This window comes from Dufourea novaeangliae, unplaced genomic scaffold (assembly GCF_001272555.1).
Source record: "Dufourea novaeangliae isolate 0120121106 unplaced genomic scaffold, ASM127255v1 scaffold6, whole genome shotgun sequence".
In the NCBI taxonomy this organism is placed as follows: domain Eukaryota; kingdom Metazoa; phylum Arthropoda; class Insecta; order Hymenoptera; family Halictidae; genus Dufourea; species Dufourea novaeangliae.
In genome coordinates this window covers 1,123,547-1,149,038 of record NW_015373900.1, presented here as the reverse complement: position 1 = coordinate 1,149,038, position 25,492 = coordinate 1,123,547, and the positions used below count along the sequence as shown (strand labels likewise).

Genomic DNA, 25,492 nt, shown 5'->3' with positions numbered 1-25,492 from the left:
TTGAACATAAAAAGAAGTGCAATATCGAATTCGAAATGTTCGGGGAGAATACGATTTGAAATAGTTCTGGAAACGCAGGGAAAACTACGAAGGCTGGTTATTGGCTGATCTGCGTCTCACTAACACCATCTAGGGACGTTTTCTAAATTTGTTGTTGCGTCGAGTGGGGTGTGGAGAGGCGCCCGATACCGATGGTGGGGATGAGTGCAAAAGCACAGATAAAGGTCACCTTCAGTTTTAGTCAGAGACAGGACGTGGAAGCAGTGTCTGGGGTTTTGTCCGATAACCGCGGGTTCTTCGTTAACTTTAAAACTGACAGGATCGTCCACACTTCAGTTTCCGTCATAATAATTATTTTTATTCGGTGAGTTGATTAACACCTACATATTTATTTCTTAATACAGTTCGACGGTGGTAGGACTTTTCACTTCACCCAATTGTCAGTGACAGTACGACGTTGCGTTGTATACACATTGCAATGCATAACTGTAAAACCAAGTTGAAAATCTTACTAACACGCTCTATCGATCCACTTATTTTTTAAATTATATTAGCCGTCGCTCGGCGAACAAAACGATCACGTAAGAAATTTATGGCATCTTCCTCGAACATTGTAATTCAAATGATCTATACTGTACATTTCACTGTCGTTCGGATGTTTTGATGCGCGGTACTTTGAGACTGTGCCAGATTCCATTGATTCTTTGCACGCACGCTATTTTATTTTAAAATACGAAGGACTGCTCGAGGAACTTTCGTGTTGCAATGCCCTTTGAGAAAATATGTTGATATTCAACGCTCCGTTTGAGATTCCTAATGTCAGTCTGCGTTAACATATTTAATTCTACGATAATTTACTACTATCAAAGTACAGATTTGCATTAGTTGCAACGTTCGTGTTATACTATATAAAATGCTCTTCTAATGTTTAAGAATTTCTGTGTCCCTTTTTCCAAGGTTATATCATACACAATTCCGGTTTATCATCCTTTAGTAATTGGTCAAATTCACTGTTTACTTTTTCTGTAAGATATGTCTGAAAGAAGTAGTACAATTTCATGTTCTTGTAATATGTACAAATCAGAGGATGAAGGTTCCTCTCCAGAGTTTGTTACTCAGGCAAAAAGTAATTTGTTAGCTGCAAAGTATTTGCTGTGGTTGACTTGAAATTAATAAGAGCTCCAAAAAATAATGCAGACATTCGATCAGATGACAAGGAACTGAATTTTCTTGTTTCCGTGAAAACTCCATCATCTTTAGAAAATGCAAGCATAAATACTTCTGGTACAGACAATAGTTTAACTGGGTATAAAGCAAAAGTTAATGAATTGAATTTTCAATTATCTATGGCCTTTCCACAAGTGAGCAAAGTTTGCAACAAGTGTAATACATGGTACTTATAAACGAATAGCATATTGTCTTATACTAATAGAGAACTTCGTTAGATGTTCACAAAAAATTATCTCAGCGATCGTACAAGCGGTATCTTTAATTACTGTTACGACAGTTTGGACACATCAGCTCCATTTCTTGATGAATCTGACAGTGATTATTTATGTGCACAACCAGTCCAGGCAAACAAACTATATAATATAAAGTAGTATTATTATAAGTAATATAATTAAATGGAATGTTCAGCTAATATAATTTAACATTATAGGGACCTAAGTATTATTACAATCGAAAAATGGCAGATGATCTAGCAGCACAAAGATTCATAAAACCTGGTAGTCATAAAGGTAAAGGCATTGCAGTCTTCACCAGTGGAGGTGATTCTCAAGGTAAGAAATTAAACCGTTTGGTTAGAAAATGACTATTGTACACTACACTGTTTATTTTCACTGCAATGTATCTTTTAGGAATGAATGCTGCAGTTCGAGCAGTCGTTAGAATGGGTATTTATCTAGGATGTAAAGTTTTTTTCATAAAGGAAGGCTATCAAGGCATGGTAGATGGTGGAAGTCACATTGTAGAGGCGACTTGGTCCTCTGTGTCTTGCATTATTCATAGAGTACGTGTATAGTTGTGTTTTTTTTATTACTTAGCTTAGGAGGCTAATAAATTCATCTATGTTACAGGGTGGTACAGTAATAGGTTCAGCTCGATGTAAAGAATTCAGAGAACACTCTGGTCGTAGGAAAGCTGCCAAAAATTTAGTAACTCGTGGAATTACTAATTTAGTTGTAATTGGTGGCGATGGTTCTCTTACTGGTGCAAATCTTTTCAAGGAAGAATGGGCAGATCTATTAAAGGAATTGGCTGACGCAGGTAAAAAATATTGCTCTCTTTCGCATCTATCTCTTCATATCTGTTACGTGCATTCTTCGTGTTTTTCTATCTTTAGGTGAAATAACTAAGGAGCAAGCAGACAAGTATCAACACTTGCATATCGTTGGTATGGTCGGATCTATCGATAATGACTTTTGTGGAACTGATATGACCATTGGTACTGATTCCGCTTTGCATCGTATCATTGAAAGCATTGACGCAATCGTTAGTACTGCGTATTCTCATCAAAGGACATTCATTATGGAAGTTATGGGTCGTCATTGCGGGTACGTAGACACTAGTGTATGTCGATACGAATTAATTTCTTCAGAGGAGCATTTCACTTCGATAATAGCATCACCAAAATCTTTAAACAGGAAATTGACTTTCCAGCAACGAAAGAAAATACCCTGTTAAAGTGTGTAGTCTTTGATAAACTAATAATGTTTAGTTCTGCGGTATTATTTAATTACAAGTCTGGTCAATTTTCGGATAGGTATCTGGCCATTGTGGGCGCTTTAGCTGCAGAAGCAGATTTTGTATTCTGCCCGGAATCACCACCTCCAGTTGACTGGCCTGATAAACTATGTAAAAAATTGGAGCAGGCATGTGTTAATTAGGAATTTTCCGAATTTCTTACCATATTTGTGGCCGCACCGTGTTGCCTTTTACTAACTAAATTTAACAAATACGGCGATTATATATTTTTCCTATACTTTTGATTGCTTACTTGTGTTGTTGATGTCACGAAGCAAAATGTTGTTTCCTGTTATATATCATTTCCCCTTTTTATTTATCTATAAAACTTAAATTAGGTTTCATTTCATACAATTGCGCGATCATAAACGAAATAATGAACAATTAAATAGTAATTTCGACAAGCCATGATACGTAAAGATAATGCAATTAGAGCCTTGCAGGTATCTGACGTTAGCCTCGAGTTTATCTTCCGAAGTATGCTATTCTTTTGTACCTGAAGCACCGACAACAGGTGATTGGGTCGAGGAGGTTTGCAAAGCTGTGCAACAGGCACGTTTCAAATAATAACGTTACCCATGATTAAACTTTCGTAACTAGAATACAATCTTGTTGCGGCCAGATGTTGCTGTATTTCATTAAATTCATTATCTTTTATATTCGGAAGCGTGTGTCTGCTCCTTCACCAATGTAGTTAGATTAAGCAGAACATTAATTGTATGCTAGTTTCTGAATGGAAAACTTACAGTGTTGTATGTAAACGTTGTTTATACATACTAAACACAAAACAAGCCAGTTGAAATCTCCTGAAATTTTCAGTCTGGTATTTGTATTTTTCATTCGTCCGAATTGAACATTCTTGCATTCCTAAATTTACTCACTATTGTTACCTTTCATTTTCTAATATTTTTAGCTAGCTTTTATAACATACTATTACAGTTACCTGGCTCTAGTGGCAGCCATATGTTGCGAAGCTGACTTTGTATTCATCCCAGAGTGGCCACCTGAACAGGATTGGCCAAACAAGCTGTGCAAAAAGTTGTTGCAGGTTCGCAATTTTTTTTATAATTTTTTCAGCGATTCAAAAATTGAACTGCGTTAGATGCGTTACTATGCAGTGAGAGTAAACACAATGAATGATTTTATAAGATCTATGCTTTATTCGCTTCGCTAGGAACAGATGGAACAAGATATTTTTGATAGTTCTTATTTTGGTTTCTTTGTTTCTCATGGTAAGCTTGTCTGTGTAACTGCACGCGGTTTTCTTTTTATTTCATACATGATTTAGCTGTGCACATCAATCATACATTTTTCAGTTTAACAAATTGTGACAAGTTTTCGTATAACAACTTACAACACAGTAGTCAGTGTGACCTTTCGAAATCTGTTCCCTTCAGCCATACATTATCTATGCAAGTATAGACAATACAGTCATTAGGATTTCTGTGTAAGTATTAATATCGAAACAACGGTTTTTTCAGGAACGACTTACTGGCCAACGTTTGAATATTATCATTGTGGCTGAGGGAGCAGTGGATCGAAATGGCCAGCCAATTACAGCTGAAAAAGTCCATAATGTTGTTGTAGATAAGCTACAACAAGACACCAGGATTACCGTTCTTGGTCATGTCCAAAGAGGTGGTAATCCGTCAGCTTTTGATAGAGTTCTGGTTAGTAGCTATGCTGTATGATTGGTATGTAGAAACTTGCTAAATCTCAATGGAGTTGCATTACCGTAATAATAACAATGACGACGAAACATTCAGGGCTGTCGAATGGGAGCGGAAGCTGTGATGGCTTTAATGGAAGCAACACCGGAAACAGAAGCTTGCGTCGTTACGCTGGACGGAAATCAAGCCGTTCGATTGCCGCTAATGGAGTGTGTCCGTCGTACCAAGGCAGTAGCGCAAGCTATGGCCGATAAAAATTGGGACCTAGCTGTTCAACTCCGTGGAAAGTAAGCAGAACCGTTGATAACGCATATAAACTGTCCAATATACGAATTGAATTGTTACGTGAAATATTTTTAGAGGATTCGCTCGCAACTTGGAGACATACAAGATGTTGACTCGTCTGAAAGCGCCTGTAGATCACGATCCGAACAAGGTACATAATTGTTTTTTCGAACGTATTATGAGAAGCTACCACGAACTCAAAACCTTCTGTCGAAATTACGAACTAGATACATCCATTTAAATAAAAAATTTAGTAGAGGGTTAGTAAACGAAACATTGGATGCAAACTATTCGAAGGTTTTTAGTTGTAATGTGTTTAACTGTAATACAGTGGCGAAGAGTTATCTTTATTACATGTATTGTTTAATACTGCTTCAGGAAAGTAATGGCCCCGCATTAACAAAGGTAAATCTGTTTACGAAAGAAATATTAATTTTCCCGTTTCTGCTAAATAATGAATTTCGATGCCTTGTAGCGCAAATCTCTCTAACATCTCCTAATTCTCCTTCTAAACTAGCAATTCACTCTATGCGGACAAGTGAGTTAACCAGCATTTAAATCATCGTTTTATCTCTATCGTGTTTTCATGTACTCTGTTTGTATTTTTTTTTTTTTTATACATCTAGCAAGCGTTTCGCTAAGCTGACAGAAGTGAACATATAAACATCGTACCATACTTAATGCCGAACATTACGTCAGACCACAGAATGTGTTCGTTTTTTTTTAAATGCACGCTGCATGGGATTACCATCCAGTTCGTCCACGATATTGTTTGAATGTTTTGTTTCAGGACCATTATACGTTAGCTGTGATGCATATAGGATCGCCTTCCTGTGGTATGAACGCGGCCGTGCGTTCATTCGTTAGAAATTGTATATATCGAGGCGACAAGGTATCATCTGTCAGCTGGAATTTCTTTGTACAATATTATCCGAATGAGATTTTTATAGCGCACACTTTCAGGTTTACGGAATTTGCGACGGAGTATTGGGTCTTATGGCTGGAAAGTTCAAACAGATGGATTGGCCATCCGTCACCGGGTGGGTAGCTCAAGGTGGTGCTTATTTGGGAACGAAACGTACTCCTCCGAAAGAGGAGCAGTTGCCCCATATTGCCCAGAAACTCAAGGAATATGGAATTCAAGCGTTGCTTATTATAGGAGGATTCGAGGTAACAATCATGAAAGAACACTTAGTACAAGTAATAGTTTGCGGAACAACAATTTTCTTTGGGATCGTAACCGACTGTTTATTCCATCACAATAGGGTTACCAGACGGGACTTAGTTTCTTCAAAGCTAGGGATAAGTACGAAGAATTCCGAATTCCCATTGCTATGATACCTGCAACTATCAGTAACAATGTGCCGGGTACAGAATTTTCATTAGGTTGTGATACTGCTCTGAATGAAATTACGGAGGTGAGATTAAATATTTTACCGAAATTTGACGGTCGAACGAGACGATGATGTATATTAAGTCGTGTGGATGTATGGTTCGTGTATTTATTATTGAAACAATGGGTGGTTATTGCGGTTATCTAGCCACTGTGGCTGGATTAGCTGGCGGCGCTGACGCGGCATATATATTCGAGGAGAAATTCAATATCAAAGATTTAAATCAGGATGTGATTGCGATGGCTGCGAAGATGTCCGAAGGTGTACAGAGGGGTCTTATCCTGAGAAACGAGAACGCTAATTTAAATTACAATACAGATTTTATGCAGAGACTGTTCAGCGAAGAGGGAAAGGGTCTCTTTAGCTGTAGAATGAATATCATAGGTGTGCATTTAATAACAGATCGACATTAAACTCTGAAATTCCTGCAAATAAAAATACCTTTGTGGACACTCTGATGAAAATATCGTCGACTCTAGGTCATATGCAACAAGGTGGTTCGCCGACTCCGTTCGATCGTAACTTGGGTACAAAGATGGGTTCCAAAGCGGTCGATTGGTTCAGCGACCAGCTGAAGAAGCACACTAACGCCGATGGAAAAACATTAACCACGGATAACGATACTGCGGTTATGATCGGTATAGTGCGGAGACAATATAGATTTACTCCGTTTGAGGATCTTCTCGAAGTAACCGATTTTGAGTAAGTACACAAGCCAACGGAAATTTAGGAATCACAGTTGTAACTTCGGGTCGTTGAGTTTTATTTTTTGTTCAGTAAACAATGTGTTTTGTCACGTTGAAAGATTCGGGTAATATGTTACGAATTTTGTAGGCATCGCATTCCAACGTATCAATGGTGGATGAAATTACGGCCGTTGCTCAAAGTTTTAGCGAAACACGAGTCCACGTACGAGGAGGAAGGACTTTATATAACTATCGAGGAAATGGATCTCGAGAATGACCCACCTCTTGTCTAAGCGAACAATTACACTTCACGATGATACGGTATAAGGTAATGTTCCGTAAAGTGTATAATGTTAATCGTGGAAAGTAGATTCTATTTGAAGAGTATTACAGTATTGTATGGCATTATGGTAACCATGTTCCGTTGTTATCTTCGAGGCGAACGATCAAATTTTAGATATAAAATCGTAGAATACAACCTTCTGCGGGATTTAATTGTAAGTGAAACCATTCTTATCGTTGACTGCAAAATTCATAATGTATACACGGTGCACCTGTCGTTTTGTATGTTCAGTTTATTTAATAACGAGACATTAGCGCGCTGAAAACCTTGAATGTGAACGATCTAAATAAACGACAGACTATTGCACATTACTTTTGCCATGGTTAAAGAATACAGATGAATATTTTGTCCGAGAAATATACGAATTTAATGTATTTTAAAATGCGGTTTAAGCTCAGGTGAGAAGTAGGTACAAAAACAGTACCTGAAAGTGCGAAGGTAAGCAGCTATACCTGAATAGTGTAAGAGAACAAGACGAGTTATTAGAAAATCCAAATGGCATTTTCATTGATAGTGATAAAAAAAAACAGTTAAATTGTTATAGCAGTGACAGTGTTAAATATTTATTGCTATTGATAAAAATATGCGTATACGCATTGTTTTGAGAATAAGGACAGACGAAGTTAGGAAATTAATGTAATTGTACATATAATAATCAAATGATACATTACAATGAGGATATGCATTAAGTATACATAATCACGGTTGAGTGTGTGATGATCTCTCCATACGATATTTGAATTGAATAATTTCTAGTTTCAGTGCTTACTGATGAATCGTTCGAAGCACGTGAAAAAAAAGCACATTTGACGTTGCGTTTATTATTGGCCATATATTACGTATACATATAGGATATAGGTGTCGAGCCATTTAAAAAGAGTTGCGTTGCAATCGTGTGTGAATTTTTAAAAGAAACCAAATGACATATCGAGCACGTATTTTATTCACGTTATTTTACCAAGAGTCCGTTAGAATGAGAATCTGTTACAGTCATTACTCGAACGCTTTAGTTTGCAGCATGAATCACGAAATCGGTCACTACTCTCATGGAACGCTACTTCGCGGATAAATGGTACTAGGCTATATTTGTGGTCTACTAAGATATAAAACTAAACGTAACGTGGCATTTTTCCGTTAATGAAAACTTTATCCTTTGGTTTAGCTTTACCGATAGCTACGAAAAGCTATTAAGAAGAATATACTTGTCTACCTCGAACCATAATTTGCAACGTTGGACGACGTTAAAAGGGCCACGCCAAAGACCCGAGTCGTGCTGGTTGCGTGTAACATTAAAAGATTTTGCTAAGATTTAAGGCTTGTGACCACAAGAGTATTTAGATTTAAATCGTGTTATATCGTTGTACCTTGTTCAGTTCTCGTGTATTTGTCACGAGCCGTACGAATACCAGGCTCGTAATGATTTTGTGTAAAGTAGAATTTACTGTTCGTACCGAAATTCTAGAATCCAAACACCACGAATTTATTCGTATTTGTGAACTTCAGATGATGCGGGATAACGTGTGATAATAATGTGTTGATTTTACGAAACGTGGTACGAGAGAAACATTTTCTAGCGATTTGTGACGCTTGTCCACGGTTCACTAATGCGAGAGCAGTGTGTCGATCAACAATGATACGTAAAAGAAAGGCTTCCTTTCAATTGACATCGTTATTATAAACTTTTCCAGTGTAATCCATTTTATTATAAGATACCAGTAATCGAGGAAGCAGCTTTGTTCGGATACATAAGGAGACAGAGCTTGCGACACATGTAATCGTGCATACTTGTCCTAAAGTATTGAATCCTAATTCTAGGTTAATGACAATGGTGTGTATACGTGTTTAATGAAAGATTACGTAAATCGCTCGTTTAAAGTCGTTGCTGTTGTTGCGAATCGTCTAGAATATCGTGAAGACAATAGTTCTTGTCGAGAAGCAAATAAATGACACTATTAATCGTTCCAGACGGACAATTGCTAACTATATAGAATAAAACACGTTTTACAAAAATATGCTTGACAGAATTCTATAGAGTTTTAAAGATCATCATTTATTTCGGCCTATCATACGATGAATAGAACCGGATATCGTACTTAAACTGACTTACTGATCTGAGTGATTCATATTAAACTATCGAATACAGTATTGATTTTGAAAATGTTTCAAGGCAAAGTACATAATCGCATGTCTACAGAAAAACTTTTTTGTTTTATCCATTCATATACCCTATTCTGCGTGCAGAAGTTCCAATATAATTTCTATAGATCCATGTACAAGTTCGGTATTTCATCGTATATCGGGTGTTCACCGACACACGAACGAACGAACATCGAATGTCTCATTGTTAATTGAGCTGATGCAAACACGCAGTAATGTACAAATATGCACTGGCATTAAATATCATACCATTAATAACTAACCGATAGAGTACGAAAGATATAACGTTGAAAGAGTATATTATTTTTACGATTACAGATATATATGTATATTTTCGACTCATTGTTGATCAATGAATTTACAGTTTATCTGTGTGTCATAATATACACGTAGCGTGCAAAAGTTATTTTATTCCAACATCAAATTGTTGAATGTGTATTTTCACTCTTACCGTCGCATGACTACTTCTAGTTGTAATCAATTCGTCGATAGCCCAAAGTTTCGCGAGGTGTACTCGTGGTTAATGCACAATTTCAGTCACAGGTACGTAAACGCGTCTCTGTATGTATAAATAAAATATACGCGTATGTCGCGATCACTCAGAATGTACCTAATGCTCTAAATAAAATGTATCTTATAAGTGTTTAACGGTTTTGATCTGCCCTTTTTCGTGGTGTTGTATCATTAACATGCTCTTTACGATTGTGCACTTTTAAATTCTCTTTCGGCAGAATTCAAAGGATCCACTCATGACCGTACTCTGACATAATATAAATCGTCGCATTTGAAGACAACAGAGCGTACGTATAATTGTGCGCTCGAACTTTCAGCTACAAAACTAATCATCTTCCTGCCGAACAAAATTTTATTTTCCGTTTGTAGTACAAAAGACCATAAGAAATACGAAAATATCGGTAATTCTATGTATCATTTTTGATATTATTCTGATTTACATGGTGCCAACAAGTATAGACAGAGGCGCCACATTGTCCAACGTTGGCCACTCGTTTTCATACCCTGCTTTTTCCTTGCATTAGTAGTGTATCGGTGTAAGCGGTACTGGCACAATCTTTTGACGGACTAGCCAGTATTAGTATAGTTCAGTATAGTTACACCTGTACACTGTGGTACAGTTGTCCGCCGTATCGTTCGGTTCGAACACTTTTCAGTGAAGGACTGACTATCGTGAACCGAGAAACAGTGAATTTTGTTCTTGAAATGGTTGCAATTAAAGGACGCAAAAGTTCGAATAAAAATCCTCCTATATTCAGTCATGAATTCGTCATTCAAAATCATGGAGATATTGTTTCTTGCGTGGCTTTGATTTTTGTGACTGGTCTAATGGTGCAGGTCAGTGACCAATTTTTTTCTCGACAATAGACTTTCACATTATTTGAAAACCTGTTTTCCCACAATCACGTCGTGTGTCTCATTTCATTTAACAGTGTTCAGCGAGTGAGACTCAACCGTTTAGTTGAGAATTCTTATACATATTTTACCAGTTTCACTTATCGTTAATGGAATAACCATATGTTATATTCTTCGCAGACATATAGCGTGGTCGTGATATCAGTCAAACAGTAAATATCCTTTTCAAAATATCCTAAATATTCTGAATAGTAATTTATACTATTTAAAATATTTAGGATATTTTATTGGAATTTACTTGTAAATGAAATACCTACCGTCGTCAGTCATAAATCGTAATCCTTTTATTGGGCGGAACTTTACAACAGTGCCACGATATCAATCGGTGCCGCCGCTCGACGTGTTAATTTAGGACCACGCTATATCTCTGCGAGGATTGTATACACTTGCCACTGAGAAGGATTTACCGATGAATTGATGATCACAGATTAGATACGTCTTGTGTCAAACAATTTATTATTTATTATACAGATTACTCTTTCTTTTATTGATTTCTTTAATTTTTACTGTTCCAAATTGTGATGTCTTTAAAATGTTATTATTTCCAAATTATAAATCGTTTGCTTACCCAGTATTTCTTTAACCACATCATTTATCTTATAGGCAACATCACCATGGGCATATACATTCATTGCTCTCCATCATAATGTATCTTCTGACATTGAAGATCCAATGGTGCCAGTCAAATATACAACCGGCTGGAAAGACTCATGCGCTGTGTTTTTCTACTTCTTAATTACAATTGTAATGCATGCTGTGTTTCAAGAATACGTGTTTGATGTAAGTTATGTCTCTTGTAAACTCCCCCTTCTTTTTAAATGAACAGGCACACGAGCAATTGTATTTTTCTTTCCTTTAGAAAATTTCTAAACGTCTACATCTCAGTAAGGTGAAGCTTGCTAAATTTAACGAATCCAGTCAACTGGTTTTGTTTTTTGCTTTATCCATTATATGGGGCATAGATATAATTGTCAGGTAAACAGTTATTTATAATAATTGTGCAGTAATAAGTATTACTTTGTATTGTAAATTTGCATTTTTTCAGGGAAAATTTGCTGTTAAATATAACATCGTTATGGAAAGAATATCCTGTGCCATTGACATTCTCTTTGAAATTATTCTTTATTGGTCAGCTATCTTATTGGTTGCATTGCTATCCTGAATTGTATTTCCAAAGGGTAAAGAGAGAAGATATCCCACCCCGCATTGTGCAAGCAACCATTGGATTCTTATTTACCCTTGCAGCTTATATTTTAAAGTATGAGTTACATGTGCTTTATGTATGACTGGTTTTATCATTTTACAGCACTACCTAATTAATCCGCTTAATATGTATCTCTTGCAGTTTCCAACAAGTAGGAATCATGTTATTGGTTTTGCACTACGCGGGCGATATTATACTTCATGTCGCCAGAATTGTTCATTTTGTCAGTAAAAGGGAACAGATAACAAAACGTAAGTTAAAATACGACAATTCGGGCTACTACGTACGAAAAACAGATGTCTACTAACATTTACCTATTTTCTTACAGTGATGTTTCTTGTTGCTAATTCCATGTACCTTTTCGTACGGATTGCAACACTCGCTGTTGCAACCTTAGTATTCCTGTATGGTTTAAGTCGAACTGAAAGTGTATTTGATTATGTTACTGGGAATTTTAATGTCCCGCTCGTACGATTCTCAGCTTTAAGCATTATCATTGCCTTCCAAGCGTATCTTTCTTACGTATATGTTACAAGACAAATTAAACGCGTTCGTGACAATGCAATCCCCGTACAAATACCTGCCAAGACGAAACAAAAGTCGAAGAAAAAGGAAGGTAAGACAAGACGACAAGTTTAAATGGGCGTTGCTTCATGTAAAATGTATATTTTCAGGAAAAAAACCGGCAGCGTCCGAAGACGATGATTTGCCAGAGGTAGATCAGGCAACTAAAAAGAACTTGAGATCTCGTTCTTCTGCAAAGGCAAAATAGATACGTGGTTAATTAAAAAATGCATTCAAGGCTGATAAATTATTATTTTCATTCGTCGGAGGTGACGATGAACCCGATTTTCAATACTTGTTTATTTAGATCGCTTGTAAAGTGCTGGACATATTGAATATCGAGACTACTTGACACTTGAACTAGTACACGTGACGGCTTCCACTATTTTAACATTCAACATTGTATTTTGATTTCCCAGTCTACTCTATATCAAACTTATTGTCGCGAATAGCGAAGTGTTTAGATATTGTATATAACCTTTTATACATATTATACACATGGCTCACGGAAAATTAATTGTACTATGACCTTCTGTATAGAAAATATGATGGTATATTGTTTAGAGTTATGATTAACTCTAGAATAACAGTATATGAGATGAGACGCATACAACAAACTCACGATTGATTTCTAAGGAATAGAACTTAATTAATAATTACTTAAAACGGTGGACTCATTCTTATTTAACGGATAAACTGTATTTTTTTAAAATAATCATTAAATGTCCGGTGATATAAATTAAAAGTATATGTTCCTAAGTTCATTAGAAGAGTTACAGCAGCTGCCATGGTCAATGTTGCAGGTCCCTGAAATGGAACGCTCGTGAGGCGATTTTGAATAAATTTTTCCTTAGTAAAAATGTTATCCGAGACTTTTTTAACAAGATATTAACAAGAAAACCGCGACCAATTAGTTGGTCACTAATCGTAGTGGACCCATCCTTAGGGTTAAATCGATACTACCAAGGTATCAATACTTTTACTCATAACTACTTTTGTATGAAGGTATAGATACTTACACGGTATTGAAACAAAAGTATGGATACCTACTTGTATCGAATTATATTTTCCTAACGTTGCTCCTATACTTACTTCATATATACACACGGGGTCTCTTACACATGCTCCGGGGGTTCTATGACCCCACGCTGTCACCACACGGGATCTCTGGCGCCTCCTCCGGGGGCTCTGTGACCCCACGCTCTCGTCACACGGGGTCACTGGCGCCACCTCTGGGGGTTCTGTGGCCCCCACGCTGTCACTACACGAGGTCTCTGGCGCCACCTGTCGGGGTTCTTTGACCCCACGACCTCGTCCCACGGGGTCACTGGCTCCACCCGTGGGGGTTCTGTGGCCCCAAGCTCTCACCACACGAGGTCTCTGGCGCCACCGGTGGGGGCTCTTTGACCCCACGACCTCGTCCCACGGGGTCACTGGCGCCACCCGTGGGGGTTCTGTGGCCCCAAGCTCTCACCACACAGAGTCTGTTGCAGGTGCTCCGGGGGTTCTATGACCCCTCTTACAAGCTACTGCGCAGTACCTTCGCAAACAAACTCGGCTTCCACTAGGGGATAAAGTGGCGTTGGAAAAGGGGCGTCTACCATTTGGTTTCGGAAGTTTCTGATATTTATGCCAAATTAACATGCATTTTAATATTTATTTCGGTACTTGAAATAAATTTAATAAGTGGTAGAAGGCTCTTCTCCTTCTAATGGAAGCCGAGTTTGCTCATGAGTTTTAGATTTTTGCTTTAGGAATCGTTGAGAACAACCCTAAGACCCGAAACGGAACGTTACAAATCCCATGGAAAAGAGCCCAACTTTTGAGCGGCAACGTACAGTTTTTTGCAGTTTATTGTGCAAGTGTATGGAAATTTATCCCGGTGAGATGTCCAGGGATGTTGTTCGATTGTTTTGTATTAATTAAACCGTTCTAGAGATGTATGTGTTGTTATTAAGTTCTTCTTATACATATTGTTCCGACGAGAAAAGAAATATTGCTTGGAGTAGTTGCTTCGATTGTCGATTGTAATTATGGCAAAACGAAAAAGTATAAATAAACGGCTCTCCAGATATAGCAGAAGCACCGTTGGCTCGGCTATTCTGGACCCTGATACAGGCCTTCTGGACAATGGTATGTATAAATTGTTCTTGAACGTTATGTAGGTTATGTATTTGCGTCGTAACTTGACACTGTGCATATGTACGTATGTTGCAGAACAACCATATTGGTGGAGAAATTTAGAAAACGATACAATAGCAAGACCATCCGCGCGTTTTAGTACCTTGAATCAAACGAGTCAACACTTGAACTCCAACTCGTTACTCGAAACGAGTAAACCTGAAGGTGAATGGTGGAAAGTATTGGATACCCCGTCTCGTAGATCCAAATCTTTAGTAACGATTCCTAATCGTTCCAGTAAAGGTAAAAACGATGTCTCAGAAAATAAAATATTTCTAATTCAATCTATACATTAACTGTTATATTGTAATAGATGCGATCTACGGCACAGCAGCACTCTCAGAGTCGGATGAAGAATCTGAAATCGCGAAGAAGGAGCCTCCTTTACGGTCAGAAGCAAAGAAAGTTCATGGTAACACCTCGAATGCTTTGAAAGTTTCCAAGTCATCGGTGTTATCCACTTCCCAGCATAAAGTCGGGAGAAACAGTTCTGTCTATGATTCTAAGATAACCGATGAGGTTCCTGTTGTTTCTAGACAACTAGCCAAGAACAAGAGTACCAGTTTGAATCAAAGTCAAGAAACAGACGAAATTTTGAAACAAAAACCTAGTATTTTCAGGCAGAAAGGGAAGAACAGAGACGAGAACATATTTGAGGAGATATTAAACGAAAGGAGGGAAGCTGGCTCAAAAAAAAAAAATAAACTTTCTATTGCATCCGCCTCTCCCATCATCGCTCGAGCTGATCCGAGAACAGTGTCGTCACTGATCGAGAACGAACCCAACACTTCGGATTGGTCGATACCAAAAATAACGAGTACGCTGCTTGAAAATACTGTTTCTTTTCAGCAGAGTAGCGCAAAAGATAGTACCAGCGACACAGAAACCATAATATTGAAACGAAAATCGAAACTGTTGATGCGCCGTAATATAGACACAAAACGAAATGTTTTTAAAAATATTCTCACAGAGGAAGAAAGCGACGCCGATAACGAAGATGAGAATCGATCGATTCGTAAGAGCGCCGCAAGGGACGCCAGGATACCAACAAATTATGCGTCCGGACAAATCAATAAGTCGCACAAGTCCTTGGAATCAGTGGTAGAAAATATTCAGGATAAAAGTAAGCACGATGAACGGAAACGATCGAAAGGGACGAGCTCGTTCGACATCACCGATTCCATCGTTCCAGCGACTCAGAGCGCTAAGAAACCGATCGAACGGGTTCGTGTGGTCGAATCCTCCGTAACTTCTAGCGAAACCTCCAATACGGACCAGGATCTTCGCGAAGTATCGAAAGTCAGATCGAAGTTATTGAGGGGAATGTACAGAAGTCAAAGGAAAAATATGTTCGAAGAAATTCTCGAAGCAGACGAACATTCGCATAGAACAATTTCTTCTAATCGTTCGAAAGGACAGAATTTTGCGGTTGAGGACGTTCTGGATACACCAATGGCAAGACATCGAAGCGTAAGTAGCAGAGAGGACTCGAACATTGCTTCGGAGGACATAAATCTGAAACTGTCAAGCTGTACGGACGCAAGCGACATCGAAATAATAAGAGCTAGTCGCGATAACAGTAATAAGGAGAGAACAATGGATGGAAGAAGCGTTCGATCGAAAATCGATCATACTGGCACGCGGGAACAGAAAGTTACGAACGCAACAGACGATCGAAGTTCCAATATTAGTTCCCATCGAAAATCTATTTTTTTAGGGAACGATCAAGAAGACGATGTTTTGGCAGAAGAGAATATCAAGGTGTCGCGGAGAGGTACACATGCAAGTTTGGATGTTTTCGAACAAGAGGCGATCGGGGCGGGACAAAGCAGACATTCGAATAGGTCGCAGGTAGCAGCGGCCATATCGTGTCGTTCAGGTTATTTCGAAGAGACCGGTGTGGAAAATTCACAGAAAGGCCCGAGCAGAGGTTCGGTGAGATCGCGAGAATCGTCGACGATTAGCGAGCCGAGTGACGTCAGCATAGAGCCGAGGCAGAATATTTCAACGAAGCAGAGCAGGAACTTGGATGGAAACCAGTCGTTTTTAGGTAGCGCACGGGAAATTACGTCGAGTGAAATCGAGAATGGTAGTAGCACAGGGAAAAGTTTAGGGGAATCCCGAAACAAAGAGGATAGTCCGAAATCGGAGGCAATTTTGTCGCTGAAAGATCTGCCTAGTGGGCTATTGAAAAGTACAGGTTCGTCCAGGTTACTGGAATACTTACTTTCGACCTCCACGAACAAGGAGCGCGAAGAGAAACCAGACGAAGTCGAGAATACTAGGCGGGAACGGAGCAAGAGTAATCTGAGGGACATTGATGATGGCTCGACATCGAGCACTAGAAACTCCGAGACAGAAGAACAAGGTCACGTTCGATCGAGCCCGAAAAGTGGAAGTATGGATAGGTCGCAGATGCAGTTGAATACGACTATAAGAAATCAGGGTGTCTCCGATAATGAATCCGAAAGTTCAGACGATGAAAGTACTTGGAAGAACCAAACAATAAGTTCGGACCAGTTGGGAAATCAGTCGATTTCGGGTATCGCGAATAAGAATAAATCGAGGGAAGTTGAAGATACCGCGCCGAGAGGAAGCAAGATGTTCAACAGGGACCAGGAACGATCGAAATTACATTCTACGAATATCTCCGAAAAAAGCCATAATCAAACTCCTTCGAAAAGACCGAGCAGAAGTTCGAGTAAATTGCTAAAACAAGTGCCTTCGGTTGCTGAGAATAAGAATGAGGATGAGGATGATTCTGACGCAGGTGAGAAAACTGGGCCAAGAGGAAGCAAGATGTTCAACAGGGACCAGGAACGATCGAAATTACATTCTACGAATATCTCCGAAAAAAGCTACAATGAAACTCCTTCGAAAAGACCGAGCAGAAGTTCGAGTAAGTTGCTAAAACAAGTGCCTTCAGTTGCTGAGAATAAGAATGAGGATGAGGATGATTCTGACGCAGGTGAGAAAATTATACCAAGAGGGAGAAAGATGTTTCTGAGAGACCAAGAACGATCGAATTTACATTCCACGAATATCTTCGAAAAAAGCCACAATCAAACTCCTTCGAAAAAACCGACGATAATTTCGAATAAGTTGCTAAAAAAGGTGTCATCAGTTACTGCAACCGAGGACAAAGATAAATCCGACGCAGGTGAGAATATTGCGCCAAGACAGAGCAAGAGGCTCAGAGAAATACAGAATTTACATATCACTAACGTCTCCGGGACGGACTACGGTCAAATACCGTCGAAAAGGCAAACCCGAAGTTCGACTAGATTGCAAAAGCCGGCGAAGAATACCACTCAGAAACGAAGCACAATGATCGATATATCTGAAAGACGATCGAAGCCACTCGCCTACAGCGAGTCTGAAACGGAAGACGAAGTTCTACCACCTTTAAAAGAACCCGCGAAAAATTCGAGTCGGTTCGAAAAACATTCGGCTCCCGGTATCGAGGAAGAAGAGATTTCGAACGAAGCTGAGGATACTACAAGAGGACGAAGCAGCAGGGGATCAAAGAAGATGGTTCAGCAACGTTCGATTGTCATTCGGAGCGAGAGTAGCGATACTGAAGATGTTCCTGTTCCTTTAAAGGATCCAGGGCAAGGGAAGATATCGACAGCTGCAAACGAGGAAGAACCTGCAGAAACGGAAAATGTTGTTGAAACTCCTTTGAAAGTACCCCAGAAGCATTTGAGTGAGTCTAGAAAGCATTTGGATTTCGACAGGAATGAAGAGGAGATGCAGAGCGAAGCTGAGGATAGTACAAGAGGACGAAGCAGCAAGGGATCAACGAAGAGGGTCGTGCAGCAATCGTTCGTCAATTGGAGACAGAGTACTGACACGGAAGACGTTCCTGTTCGTTCGAAGGAGCTAAAGAAACGAAGAGTTTTATTCTCAGGCGAGGAGGATTCGGAAGAAACGAAACGTACTCGGAGGCGGCGAATTGAAACTCCAAGAAGGTCCGAAACTGTCGATACCGCGAAAGATGCGAGCAAAAAGTCACGCGACGCGAACGACTCCATAACCAAAGGACAGGCTGAAACGGGAACGCAAGAAGAGAACAGGGATTCGCGTGGATCCCAAAAGCAGTCCATCGAACTTGGTTCGAAAGGTTACGAAACGATCGCAACAACATTGCGTGCCAAGGATCGCAATGCACTACTCGAAAGACAATCGATTTCCCCACGTGCCGTGCAGAAATCTCCGAGTAAATCGAATCACCTCCCATCGAGCTCGTCGAAGACGAACGATCTTAAGTCGCCCTCTATTGGTGTCGATGACCACTCAGTTGGAGGAGCGAGCAAGAAACTCGATAAACTTTTGAAAGTCTCGCTTGTCCGCCTGACGATCGACCACGGGACGCAGCGAGTAGAGACTTCACCAAATATTTCAGGTCGGAAGTCGCAGAGGCGGATATCAGACGACCCTAAAACAGATCGAATCGATGATACCGCGAAAACACCGACGGCGAAATCAAGCCTCGGGGAATCTAGATCAAAACGACTGGAAAAAGAAGTAACCGACCGGTCGAACATTGAGATCGAGTTCGGGGAAACACCGAAGAGGGCGGAGACAAGGCATTACGGCGGAGAAAAACGGTTTACGATCGATTCGAGTGTCGACGGTGGCGCCAAAGGAAATGGCAGTACAGCAAACGTTGAGACTGGAAAAAAGACAAGAAAACGTGATTCGAAACGGTCGGGATTGTTGTCACCGCGGAACAACAACGTGCCCCTGAGTACTTTGGCCGCGACTGAAAAAAGTCCAATAGCCTCGACGAGGTTGCCCATTTCGCAGAATCAACGTACCATCAAGGATTTCTTCAGGAGAGCCGGTACCGTGCCGGCCAGTCAGGTACTCGGGGACAAACAGAAAATGGATGAAATTCGAATGAAGCTGGATCGGATAAAGAAACAGGAAACGGACAGGACGGAGAAAGAGAAAAGTAACGATCATGAAAAGAAGTTACCGTCGCGTGGAGGGAAGACGAACATGTTCGGTAGGGGTGGAAAATCGGCGCCGAAGCAAAGCTCCGCGACGAAAGCAGAGGTGCACAAAGCTTTCTTGGTAAATGGGACGAGGTACAAAGTGCCCCGACTGCCCCGACCGAAGCACTGGGTCACGGACCGTCTTTACCGTTATCTGTGGAAATCCATGGAGCCGAAATACAACGAGAAGACCCGATTGGTCTCTGAGAAATTTGTCCGTCAGTTGTCGAACGTGACCACCGTGATCATGAAAAGTAAAGCGTATCTGTATTACAAGGCGGAACTGCACGCGTTGATGCAAGAGATGGCGCGGCTCGGCATCATACGCACGCGACGGGATTTTTATAATTTCTGTCACGAGTACCTACCGTACGAGCTTCAGTTCAAAATGGTACCGATCCTGTTGCCGGGCAACGAGAGAAATATTCCTTACGAGCCGGATAAGGTGGACGAACCTATTCTTAACTCGTGATCGAGAAACCGTGCGAGCGAATTTTCGGAAAAAAAAATAATGAAAAATGGTAAACCATCTATTTTTCTGTTATGTACGATTTCGAAGCAAATCATATTGCGGGTATTTATTTTCTACTTGTTTATCGGACGTATTTTTGTTATTTTGTACGCGAGGAAAGTGTAAATATGTCGATTGAAATAGGAATAAAGTTTAAAAATGTTTTTAATTTTATTTCATGTATTATGGGTATGAAGCCTTTTTACAATCTATTGAAGTAAATAGTAGATGGGTTCTTATATATCTAGCATAGTTTAGTAGTGGAAATCGGGGTAGAAAGTAACGGTTTTTGGGTTTGATGAAATAAAAAAGTCTATATTTTAGCTAGAGATTTAATGGTAATTTGTACGGATAGGTTGTAGATTCAAGGTTAGTTCTGTAGCGATGTAATGTTTTTCGATTAATTGTTAAAAATATTATGGTCGTGAAAATCGACCAGGTCAGATTGTTACTTTTTGTCCCAGCTTGGGATAAATAGTAACAACGCTGGGGTAAAGTTGTACCACAAATAGATTAAGCAATATTGTTATTCTTATAATAATTATAAAGAATCAAAATAATATAAATTGACTTTTTATAATTGGCACAACAGAACATTATCTTCTTAATGAGAGCAATCATCATAATTTATATATATTTGAGTCGATCGTGACCATTTGTTCGGTTTGCTGTTGTTTCGATCGGACGAATAAATCCTGCGCGTGCGAGTTTTCGTACGAAGTGTTTCCCACGCTTCGATTGATATCGATTCCCTTTTTCGACGCCTAGGCAGGTCGGATAAACGAGGGCGGGCGGCCAGCGACGGTGGCTGGGAATAACCTTCGATCGAACAACAGCAACTTCGAAACAAATTTCGGTTGTTCGAGTTCGTTCGTCGAGTGGTAAATCGCGGCGAGTCGTCGTATCTCGGGGAAGATGAATTAAAAGATAAAAATTAGGCGTCTACCTCATTACCTTAATCAGACGTTAATGAGACGATCAAGGCAAATCCTGTGAAGAGCGCCACGATCTTGCTCCTTATCAAATCGACCTCACGGTCAACAGATCTTGATTTGACTTGACCGAACTGGTGCCTAACTTCACGTGATTTGACCGTACTACAACCACTAGTGTGAATCAGCATTACAGAAGGCTCGATCGTTGCATCCCCGAGCATCGTTTGTTAGGTTAGTCACGCGTCTATAATATATATATGTATCTATACGTACATTAAAGGACAAAGAACGGAGCAGGAGTCGGTGAACCGCATCGATTAACCAAACGAATTTCACCGGGTTCTCGTTTCAAGTTTAATCTCTAATGGAACGGTAGTCGCAATTAGGCGAGCCTTATTTCCGCGCGCGCACAGTCTTCCCCGTAATGTTTGAACGAGCATTTGCGGACACGTGACACGGCACGCGTCGCTCGTTATTCCATTGACGCGGCCGTCGCCGATTGTTTCCCCTAAAAATGATTAGGTTTCGTTCCCATTGCCGCGAAAACGCCGTGGTAAGCACTCCCGGTGATCACACCATGGACGCCGAATAAATTTCGAAGGTTTTTGTATCGGATCGAGTGCATCATTAGTTCGACCGACAGCTTTGTTAAAATTGACAGGACAATTTCAGCATCGCCGTAAACCTAACGAAGACGTCACAGCCGGAGGTCACGTAGTCACGGGTATAATACGTGAGATGTATACAAAGATATCCAACAAGTTTGAGAACGGTTCCTTCGTTGACGTCATCGCAACAAGTTCGATCCCTGTGACGTCACACTCTCGATTGGTCTAACGCGCGTATAATCTATGAGAATTCTTGATGGTGAAAGGGGGTAGGTTCGGAAAGCGATTATGTGTATCGTTTCAAACGCGAACAGCCTGTACCATCGGTGCTTGTTGGCGCGAGTGGACGTGGAGACGAACGATGGATATGCTGGGATGGGGAACGGTGGGGTGGGGTCAGCTCGAATGTTATGACAATTATGAGGTTCTCGTGGGCGCATAGAACCGGCACGTGGCGACACGCACCCGTCGAGATAGACGCAAGCCGGGTCGCGTGTGAGTCGCGTGTCGTCGGCCGCGTGAGAACAGCTCCGGTCACACGCGCTACGACGTGCACGTGCATCGCTGCGTTGCGTACGCGTCTGCGCGTTCAAGACACGGGCACGCGACCAACACGCTCCGATTTTTCAATGAACATGCTTCGATTTTCGCCTTTGAATTTTCAACGAATCGATCCGAGATTCGACTTGGGATTACGAAAGAATAAATCGATTCGACTGATCCTGAACACTGCGAATCGACGAATCGCAGAAACGATGGACATAACCTGTCACAATTCGGTGACATTCTTTCATTTTGTTTCTTTTTTACGGGTTGAAGTATCTGTTACGCGAGCATAGACGATTTAGGAAAGGGAAAAATTGAGGACCATGCAGCAAAAAGGGTGCAGGTCGAGTTTTAAGTATGTATCTTTTTTAAGCTGTCCAAAAAGGAGCTGCACCCCTCTTGCAGCAAGGTCCTCAATTCAGAATTGTGGGAATTTGGAACGACGTGTTCGTGGATGTCGAGGGGCCGGGGGAGGGGGGCAAAGTGAAACGAAACAGTGGTAGTACGAGTACGATCAGAGTCAGGGGGTAGGAGTGGGTAATAGAGAAAGGGAGGATGGGGTGGATCGGGCGCACGGCGTGCTACGATAAGACCGGGCCAGCCGAGGTGATAAATAGGACAACGCGGTGCTCCCGAGCGGTATTTGGTCGCGTGACGCCGGCCTGTGTGCATCGATCCAACCTTTGCCGAGTGAGAATTCGCGCCGCACGAAAATCAATCTCGCGACGCGTACACTTCTCTTGGGAACCACCAACAAGATAGACACAGAGCGTCAAGCACGAAGAAAGTACCGTAATTGTCGTCGTGGATATGTTTCGGAAATTGCTGAGCAAGTCTGGACGCAGACTCCTCAGGGTAAGACGGTGACCACCTACGTCGCATTGTTTCTGGCGCATACGTCGACCCAATTCCATAGTTCCGCGCATAGAACGTATCCTCAACCAGCTGCTGACCACCGTTGTTCCTTTCCATCTATTCAAATAGACTTGATCTTCCTTTCTCTTATTTCTTATAATTGTCACGACTATTGTTTCGCGTCCATCTTCGCGTAGTGACTAGAATCGAGACTTACAATTCGAAGCACGGTACACAGTTCACACGTAGAGACCGAAAAAAAAAGAACGCGTCGCGGCGAGCTGTTGAAATTCGATCAAATATTCATGACCGGATAATTTCGATCGGTGCGACCTCGTTTAACATCGATTCGCTGCGGTTCGACTCGCGGCTGGTAGTTTCACGTCGGAACGATCGTTTCGGAATGTGTGTTTCGCGCGCGATTCAAACGGGATCGCGTCACGCTCGGTCCTCGCGCACCTAATGCTCTCCCGGTGTTTCCAGCGCCGGATTGAGGAGGGGGGCCCGATCTAAGTCTTATGTCAAAAAATAATCGAATAAAATGTTGTTTACCGGTTCCCTTTTGAAATAATTAAAAATTGTACTAAACATAGAAACGAATCGGATAAAAGTTGTTGAATTATAAGAAAACGTTGTTCGTTATAATTAGACTGCGGATTTTATGTATTTATAGCATGCAAAAATTTTTGATTTCATTTTTATCCTAATAGAATCCCTAAAAATCCGCCGTCTGGTTATAATCAAGCGTTCGTTAGGATTAAATGATATTTAATTTTACTTACAATAAATTTCAATTTTTGATGATGTATATATTTTATTGTATATTGCATTACAAAAATTTAAGGCCCCCCTCCCCCACTTTTCAACCAATGGGACCCTCGAAGGCCTTTAATAGCTCTGGGCCACAAGAAATCATAATCCGGGACTGGTTGTTTCGATTCCACAGGCTATCAAGAAGCTGTCGACGAGGAGCCGGGCGGCAAAGAAGTCGCGATACTTGACCACTTGGCAGTCGGCCATGCCGGACTTCGAGACGACCTCTTTGTCGTGGTCGTTGCCGTCCCTCGATGCGAAAAGCATCGACACGTACACAACGTACGTGGCCGAGAGCTCGGAGGAGGACTGCGTCTCGACGTGTTGCTACTGCGACGAATGCGAGGAAAATCAGAGGAACGAGAACATCGAGAACGAAATGTGATCGGACAGTGGCAAACCGTTCACGTGGATTCGCCGTCGCGCAACTTCCTCTTCGTTGACGAGGATGCGTTCCGTTTGTCCATGTGGTGTCTCGACAAACGAAACGAACGGGGGAAGGAAATTTCGTTGACATTCTAGCCATAAACATATAAAGATAGACTGTTCGTCCAATGTGAAGAGCTGTCCTCAATATTAGAGAGAGAGAGAGTGCAATAGTGATCGGATCTTTTTCTCTTTCTAATCATTCGTATGGTGGGGTTAGCATATTAAGACTTTCTGTGGCCCAGAGCTATCAGATTTTCGAGGGCCCTCTTAGTTGACAAGCGAGAGGGGATTTTTTGTAATACAGCACAAGAAAATACATAAATTTTTGACAATTGAAATTTATTTTAAATAAAATTAAATAACATTTAATCGTAATGAAATGGAAGTTTCAGAATGGCTCACCTGGAATGTGGGGCCTACAACCCCCCCTAGACCCCCTTTGATCCGACGTTGCATTGATGGTTCTATAGATGTGAGAGAGAGAAAGTGATCCGACTAATTTTAAGGACAGTTCTTCACGTTCGACACGCTGTCTATCTTTATAAGTCTATGATTCTAGCGCGTTCGTTCGATTTTCGATAAAACGTCGACGAACGGACGGGGTCGAGGATCGACGATATCTTCGGTGATGAGATATCGATCAGAGACTGATGCTCCCCGAGGATCCCCTCTGTAATCCGTTCCAAAGAGTATTTGTATATCCCATTATTTTTCGAGCAGCGTTTTGAAGACAAGATTATTGGACCACGTCGTCGGTTCGTGTTATTCACTTTTAACACGTTTACTGCGTGTCGCTCGAAACGCTCAAATAACGGGAATGCGCGCGCGTGCACGGCACCCACACGCAGTCTTCCGAAAAACGACTAGACAATTTACAAGTATTTATTTCGACTTCATTTAGACGAATATCGAAATCCAACTACTTGACCCTACCAAATATATACAGTGAGTCATAGAAGTATTCGTACCCTCGCAGTTCTTGAATTCGAATGACTAATAATTTTGGAATGTTTATTAATAGGAATGTGTAGTGTAATAACTAAGCTTTCGAACGATGCGTCGGTTTATTGAGAAGTAACAATTCATAGTAATATAGTATATAAATGCATAGTAATATAAATGAAGCTCACAAAAGTAT

At 40.6% G+C, this 25,492-nt stretch overlaps 4 protein-coding genes across 4 annotated transcripts; all 4 read left to right on the top strand.

The window, feature by feature from the left end:
* Positions 1-235: 235 nt before the first annotated feature.
* LOC107193624 (ATP-dependent 6-phosphofructokinase) lies at positions 236-7,434 on the top strand. Its single transcript, XM_015583109.1, has 17 exons — positions 236-364; positions 1,661-1,781; positions 1,860-2,011; positions 2,079-2,268; positions 2,345-2,555; positions 3,685-3,793; positions 4,227-4,415; positions 4,512-4,702; positions 4,776-4,851; positions 5,079-5,105; positions 5,218-5,238; positions 5,491-5,592; positions 5,664-5,870; positions 5,966-6,118; positions 6,178-6,478; positions 6,574-6,796; positions 6,929-7,434. The coding sequence occupies exons 2-17, from the start codon at positions 1,688-1,690 to the stop codon at positions 7,071-7,073; spliced, it is 2,391 nt and encodes a 796-aa protein (XP_015438595.1). The 5' UTR covers positions 236-364; positions 1,661-1,687; the 3' UTR covers positions 7,074-7,434.
* Positions 7,435-10,385: 2,951 nt separating this feature from the next.
* LOC107193525 (translocating chain-associated membrane protein 1) lies at positions 10,386-13,334 on the top strand. The gene is made up of 7 exons (XM_015582990.1): positions 10,386-10,630; positions 11,312-11,488; positions 11,568-11,683; positions 11,754-11,966; positions 12,054-12,163; positions 12,241-12,528; positions 12,587-13,334. Exons 1-7 carry the CDS (start codon positions 10,499-10,501, stop codon positions 12,682-12,684), a joined length of 1,134 nt encoding a protein of 377 aa, XP_015438476.1. The 5' UTR covers positions 10,386-10,498; the 3' UTR covers positions 12,685-13,334.
* Positions 13,335-14,402: 1,068 nt separating this feature from the next.
* On the top strand, positions 14,403-20,279 carry LOC107193636. The gene is made up of 3 exons (XM_015583125.1): positions 14,403-14,609; positions 14,694-14,900; positions 14,971-20,279. Exons 1-3 carry the CDS (start codon positions 14,510-14,512, stop codon positions 20,127-20,129), a joined length of 5,466 nt encoding a protein of 1,821 aa, XP_015438611.1. The 5' UTR covers positions 14,403-14,509; the 3' UTR covers positions 20,130-20,279.
* A 2,788-nt stretch (positions 20,280-23,067) lies between these two features.
* On the top strand, positions 23,068-24,354 carry LOC107193594. The gene is made up of 2 exons (XM_015583069.1): positions 23,068-23,112; positions 24,059-24,354. Exons 1-2 carry the CDS (start codon positions 23,068-23,070, stop codon positions 24,308-24,310), a joined length of 297 nt encoding a protein of 98 aa, XP_015438555.1. The 3' UTR covers positions 24,311-24,354.
* The last annotated feature ends 1,138 nt before the right edge of the window (positions 24,355-25,492 follow it).

Coding starts and splice junctions, on each gene's coding strand:
- LOC107193624 (XM_015583109.1), top strand. CDS start 1,688: ATGGCAGATGATCTAGCAGCACAAAGATTCATAAAACCTGGTAGTCAT. Junction 1,782..1,859: donor CAGTGGAGGTGATTCTCAAG/GTAAGAAATTAA, acceptor TGTATCTTTTAG/GAATGAATGCTGCAGTTCGA. Junction 6,119..6,177: donor CTCTGAATGAAATTACGGAG/GTGAGATTAAAT, acceptor ATGTATATTAAG/TCGTGTGGATGTATGGTTCG.
- LOC107193525 (XM_015582990.1), top strand. CDS start 10,499: ATGGTTGCAATTAAAGGACGCAAAAGTTCGAATAAAAATCCTCCTATA. Junction 11,684..11,753: donor GGCATAGATATAATTGTCAG/GTAAACAGTTAT, acceptor GCATTTTTTCAG/GGAAAATTTGCTGTTAAATA. Junction 11,967..12,053: donor CTTGCAGCTTATATTTTAAA/GTATGAGTTACA, acceptor TATCTCTTGCAG/TTTCCAACAAGTAGGAATCA.
- LOC107193636 (XM_015583125.1), top strand. CDS start 14,510: ATGGCAAAACGAAAAAGTATAAATAAACGGCTCTCCAGATATAGCAGA. Junction 14,610..14,693: donor TACAGGCCTTCTGGACAATG/GTATGTATAAAT, acceptor CGTATGTTGCAG/AACAACCATATTGGTGGAGA. Junction 14,901..14,970: donor TCCTAATCGTTCCAGTAAAG/GTAAAAACGATG, acceptor ATATTGTAATAG/ATGCGATCTACGGCACAGCA.
- LOC107193594 (XM_015583069.1), top strand. CDS start 23,068: ATGTTTCGGAAATTGCTGAGCAAGTCTGGACGCAGACTCCTCAGG. Junction 23,113..24,058: donor CTGGACGCAGACTCCTCAGG/GTAAGACGGTGA, acceptor TCGATTCCACAG/GCTATCAAGAAGCTGTCGAC.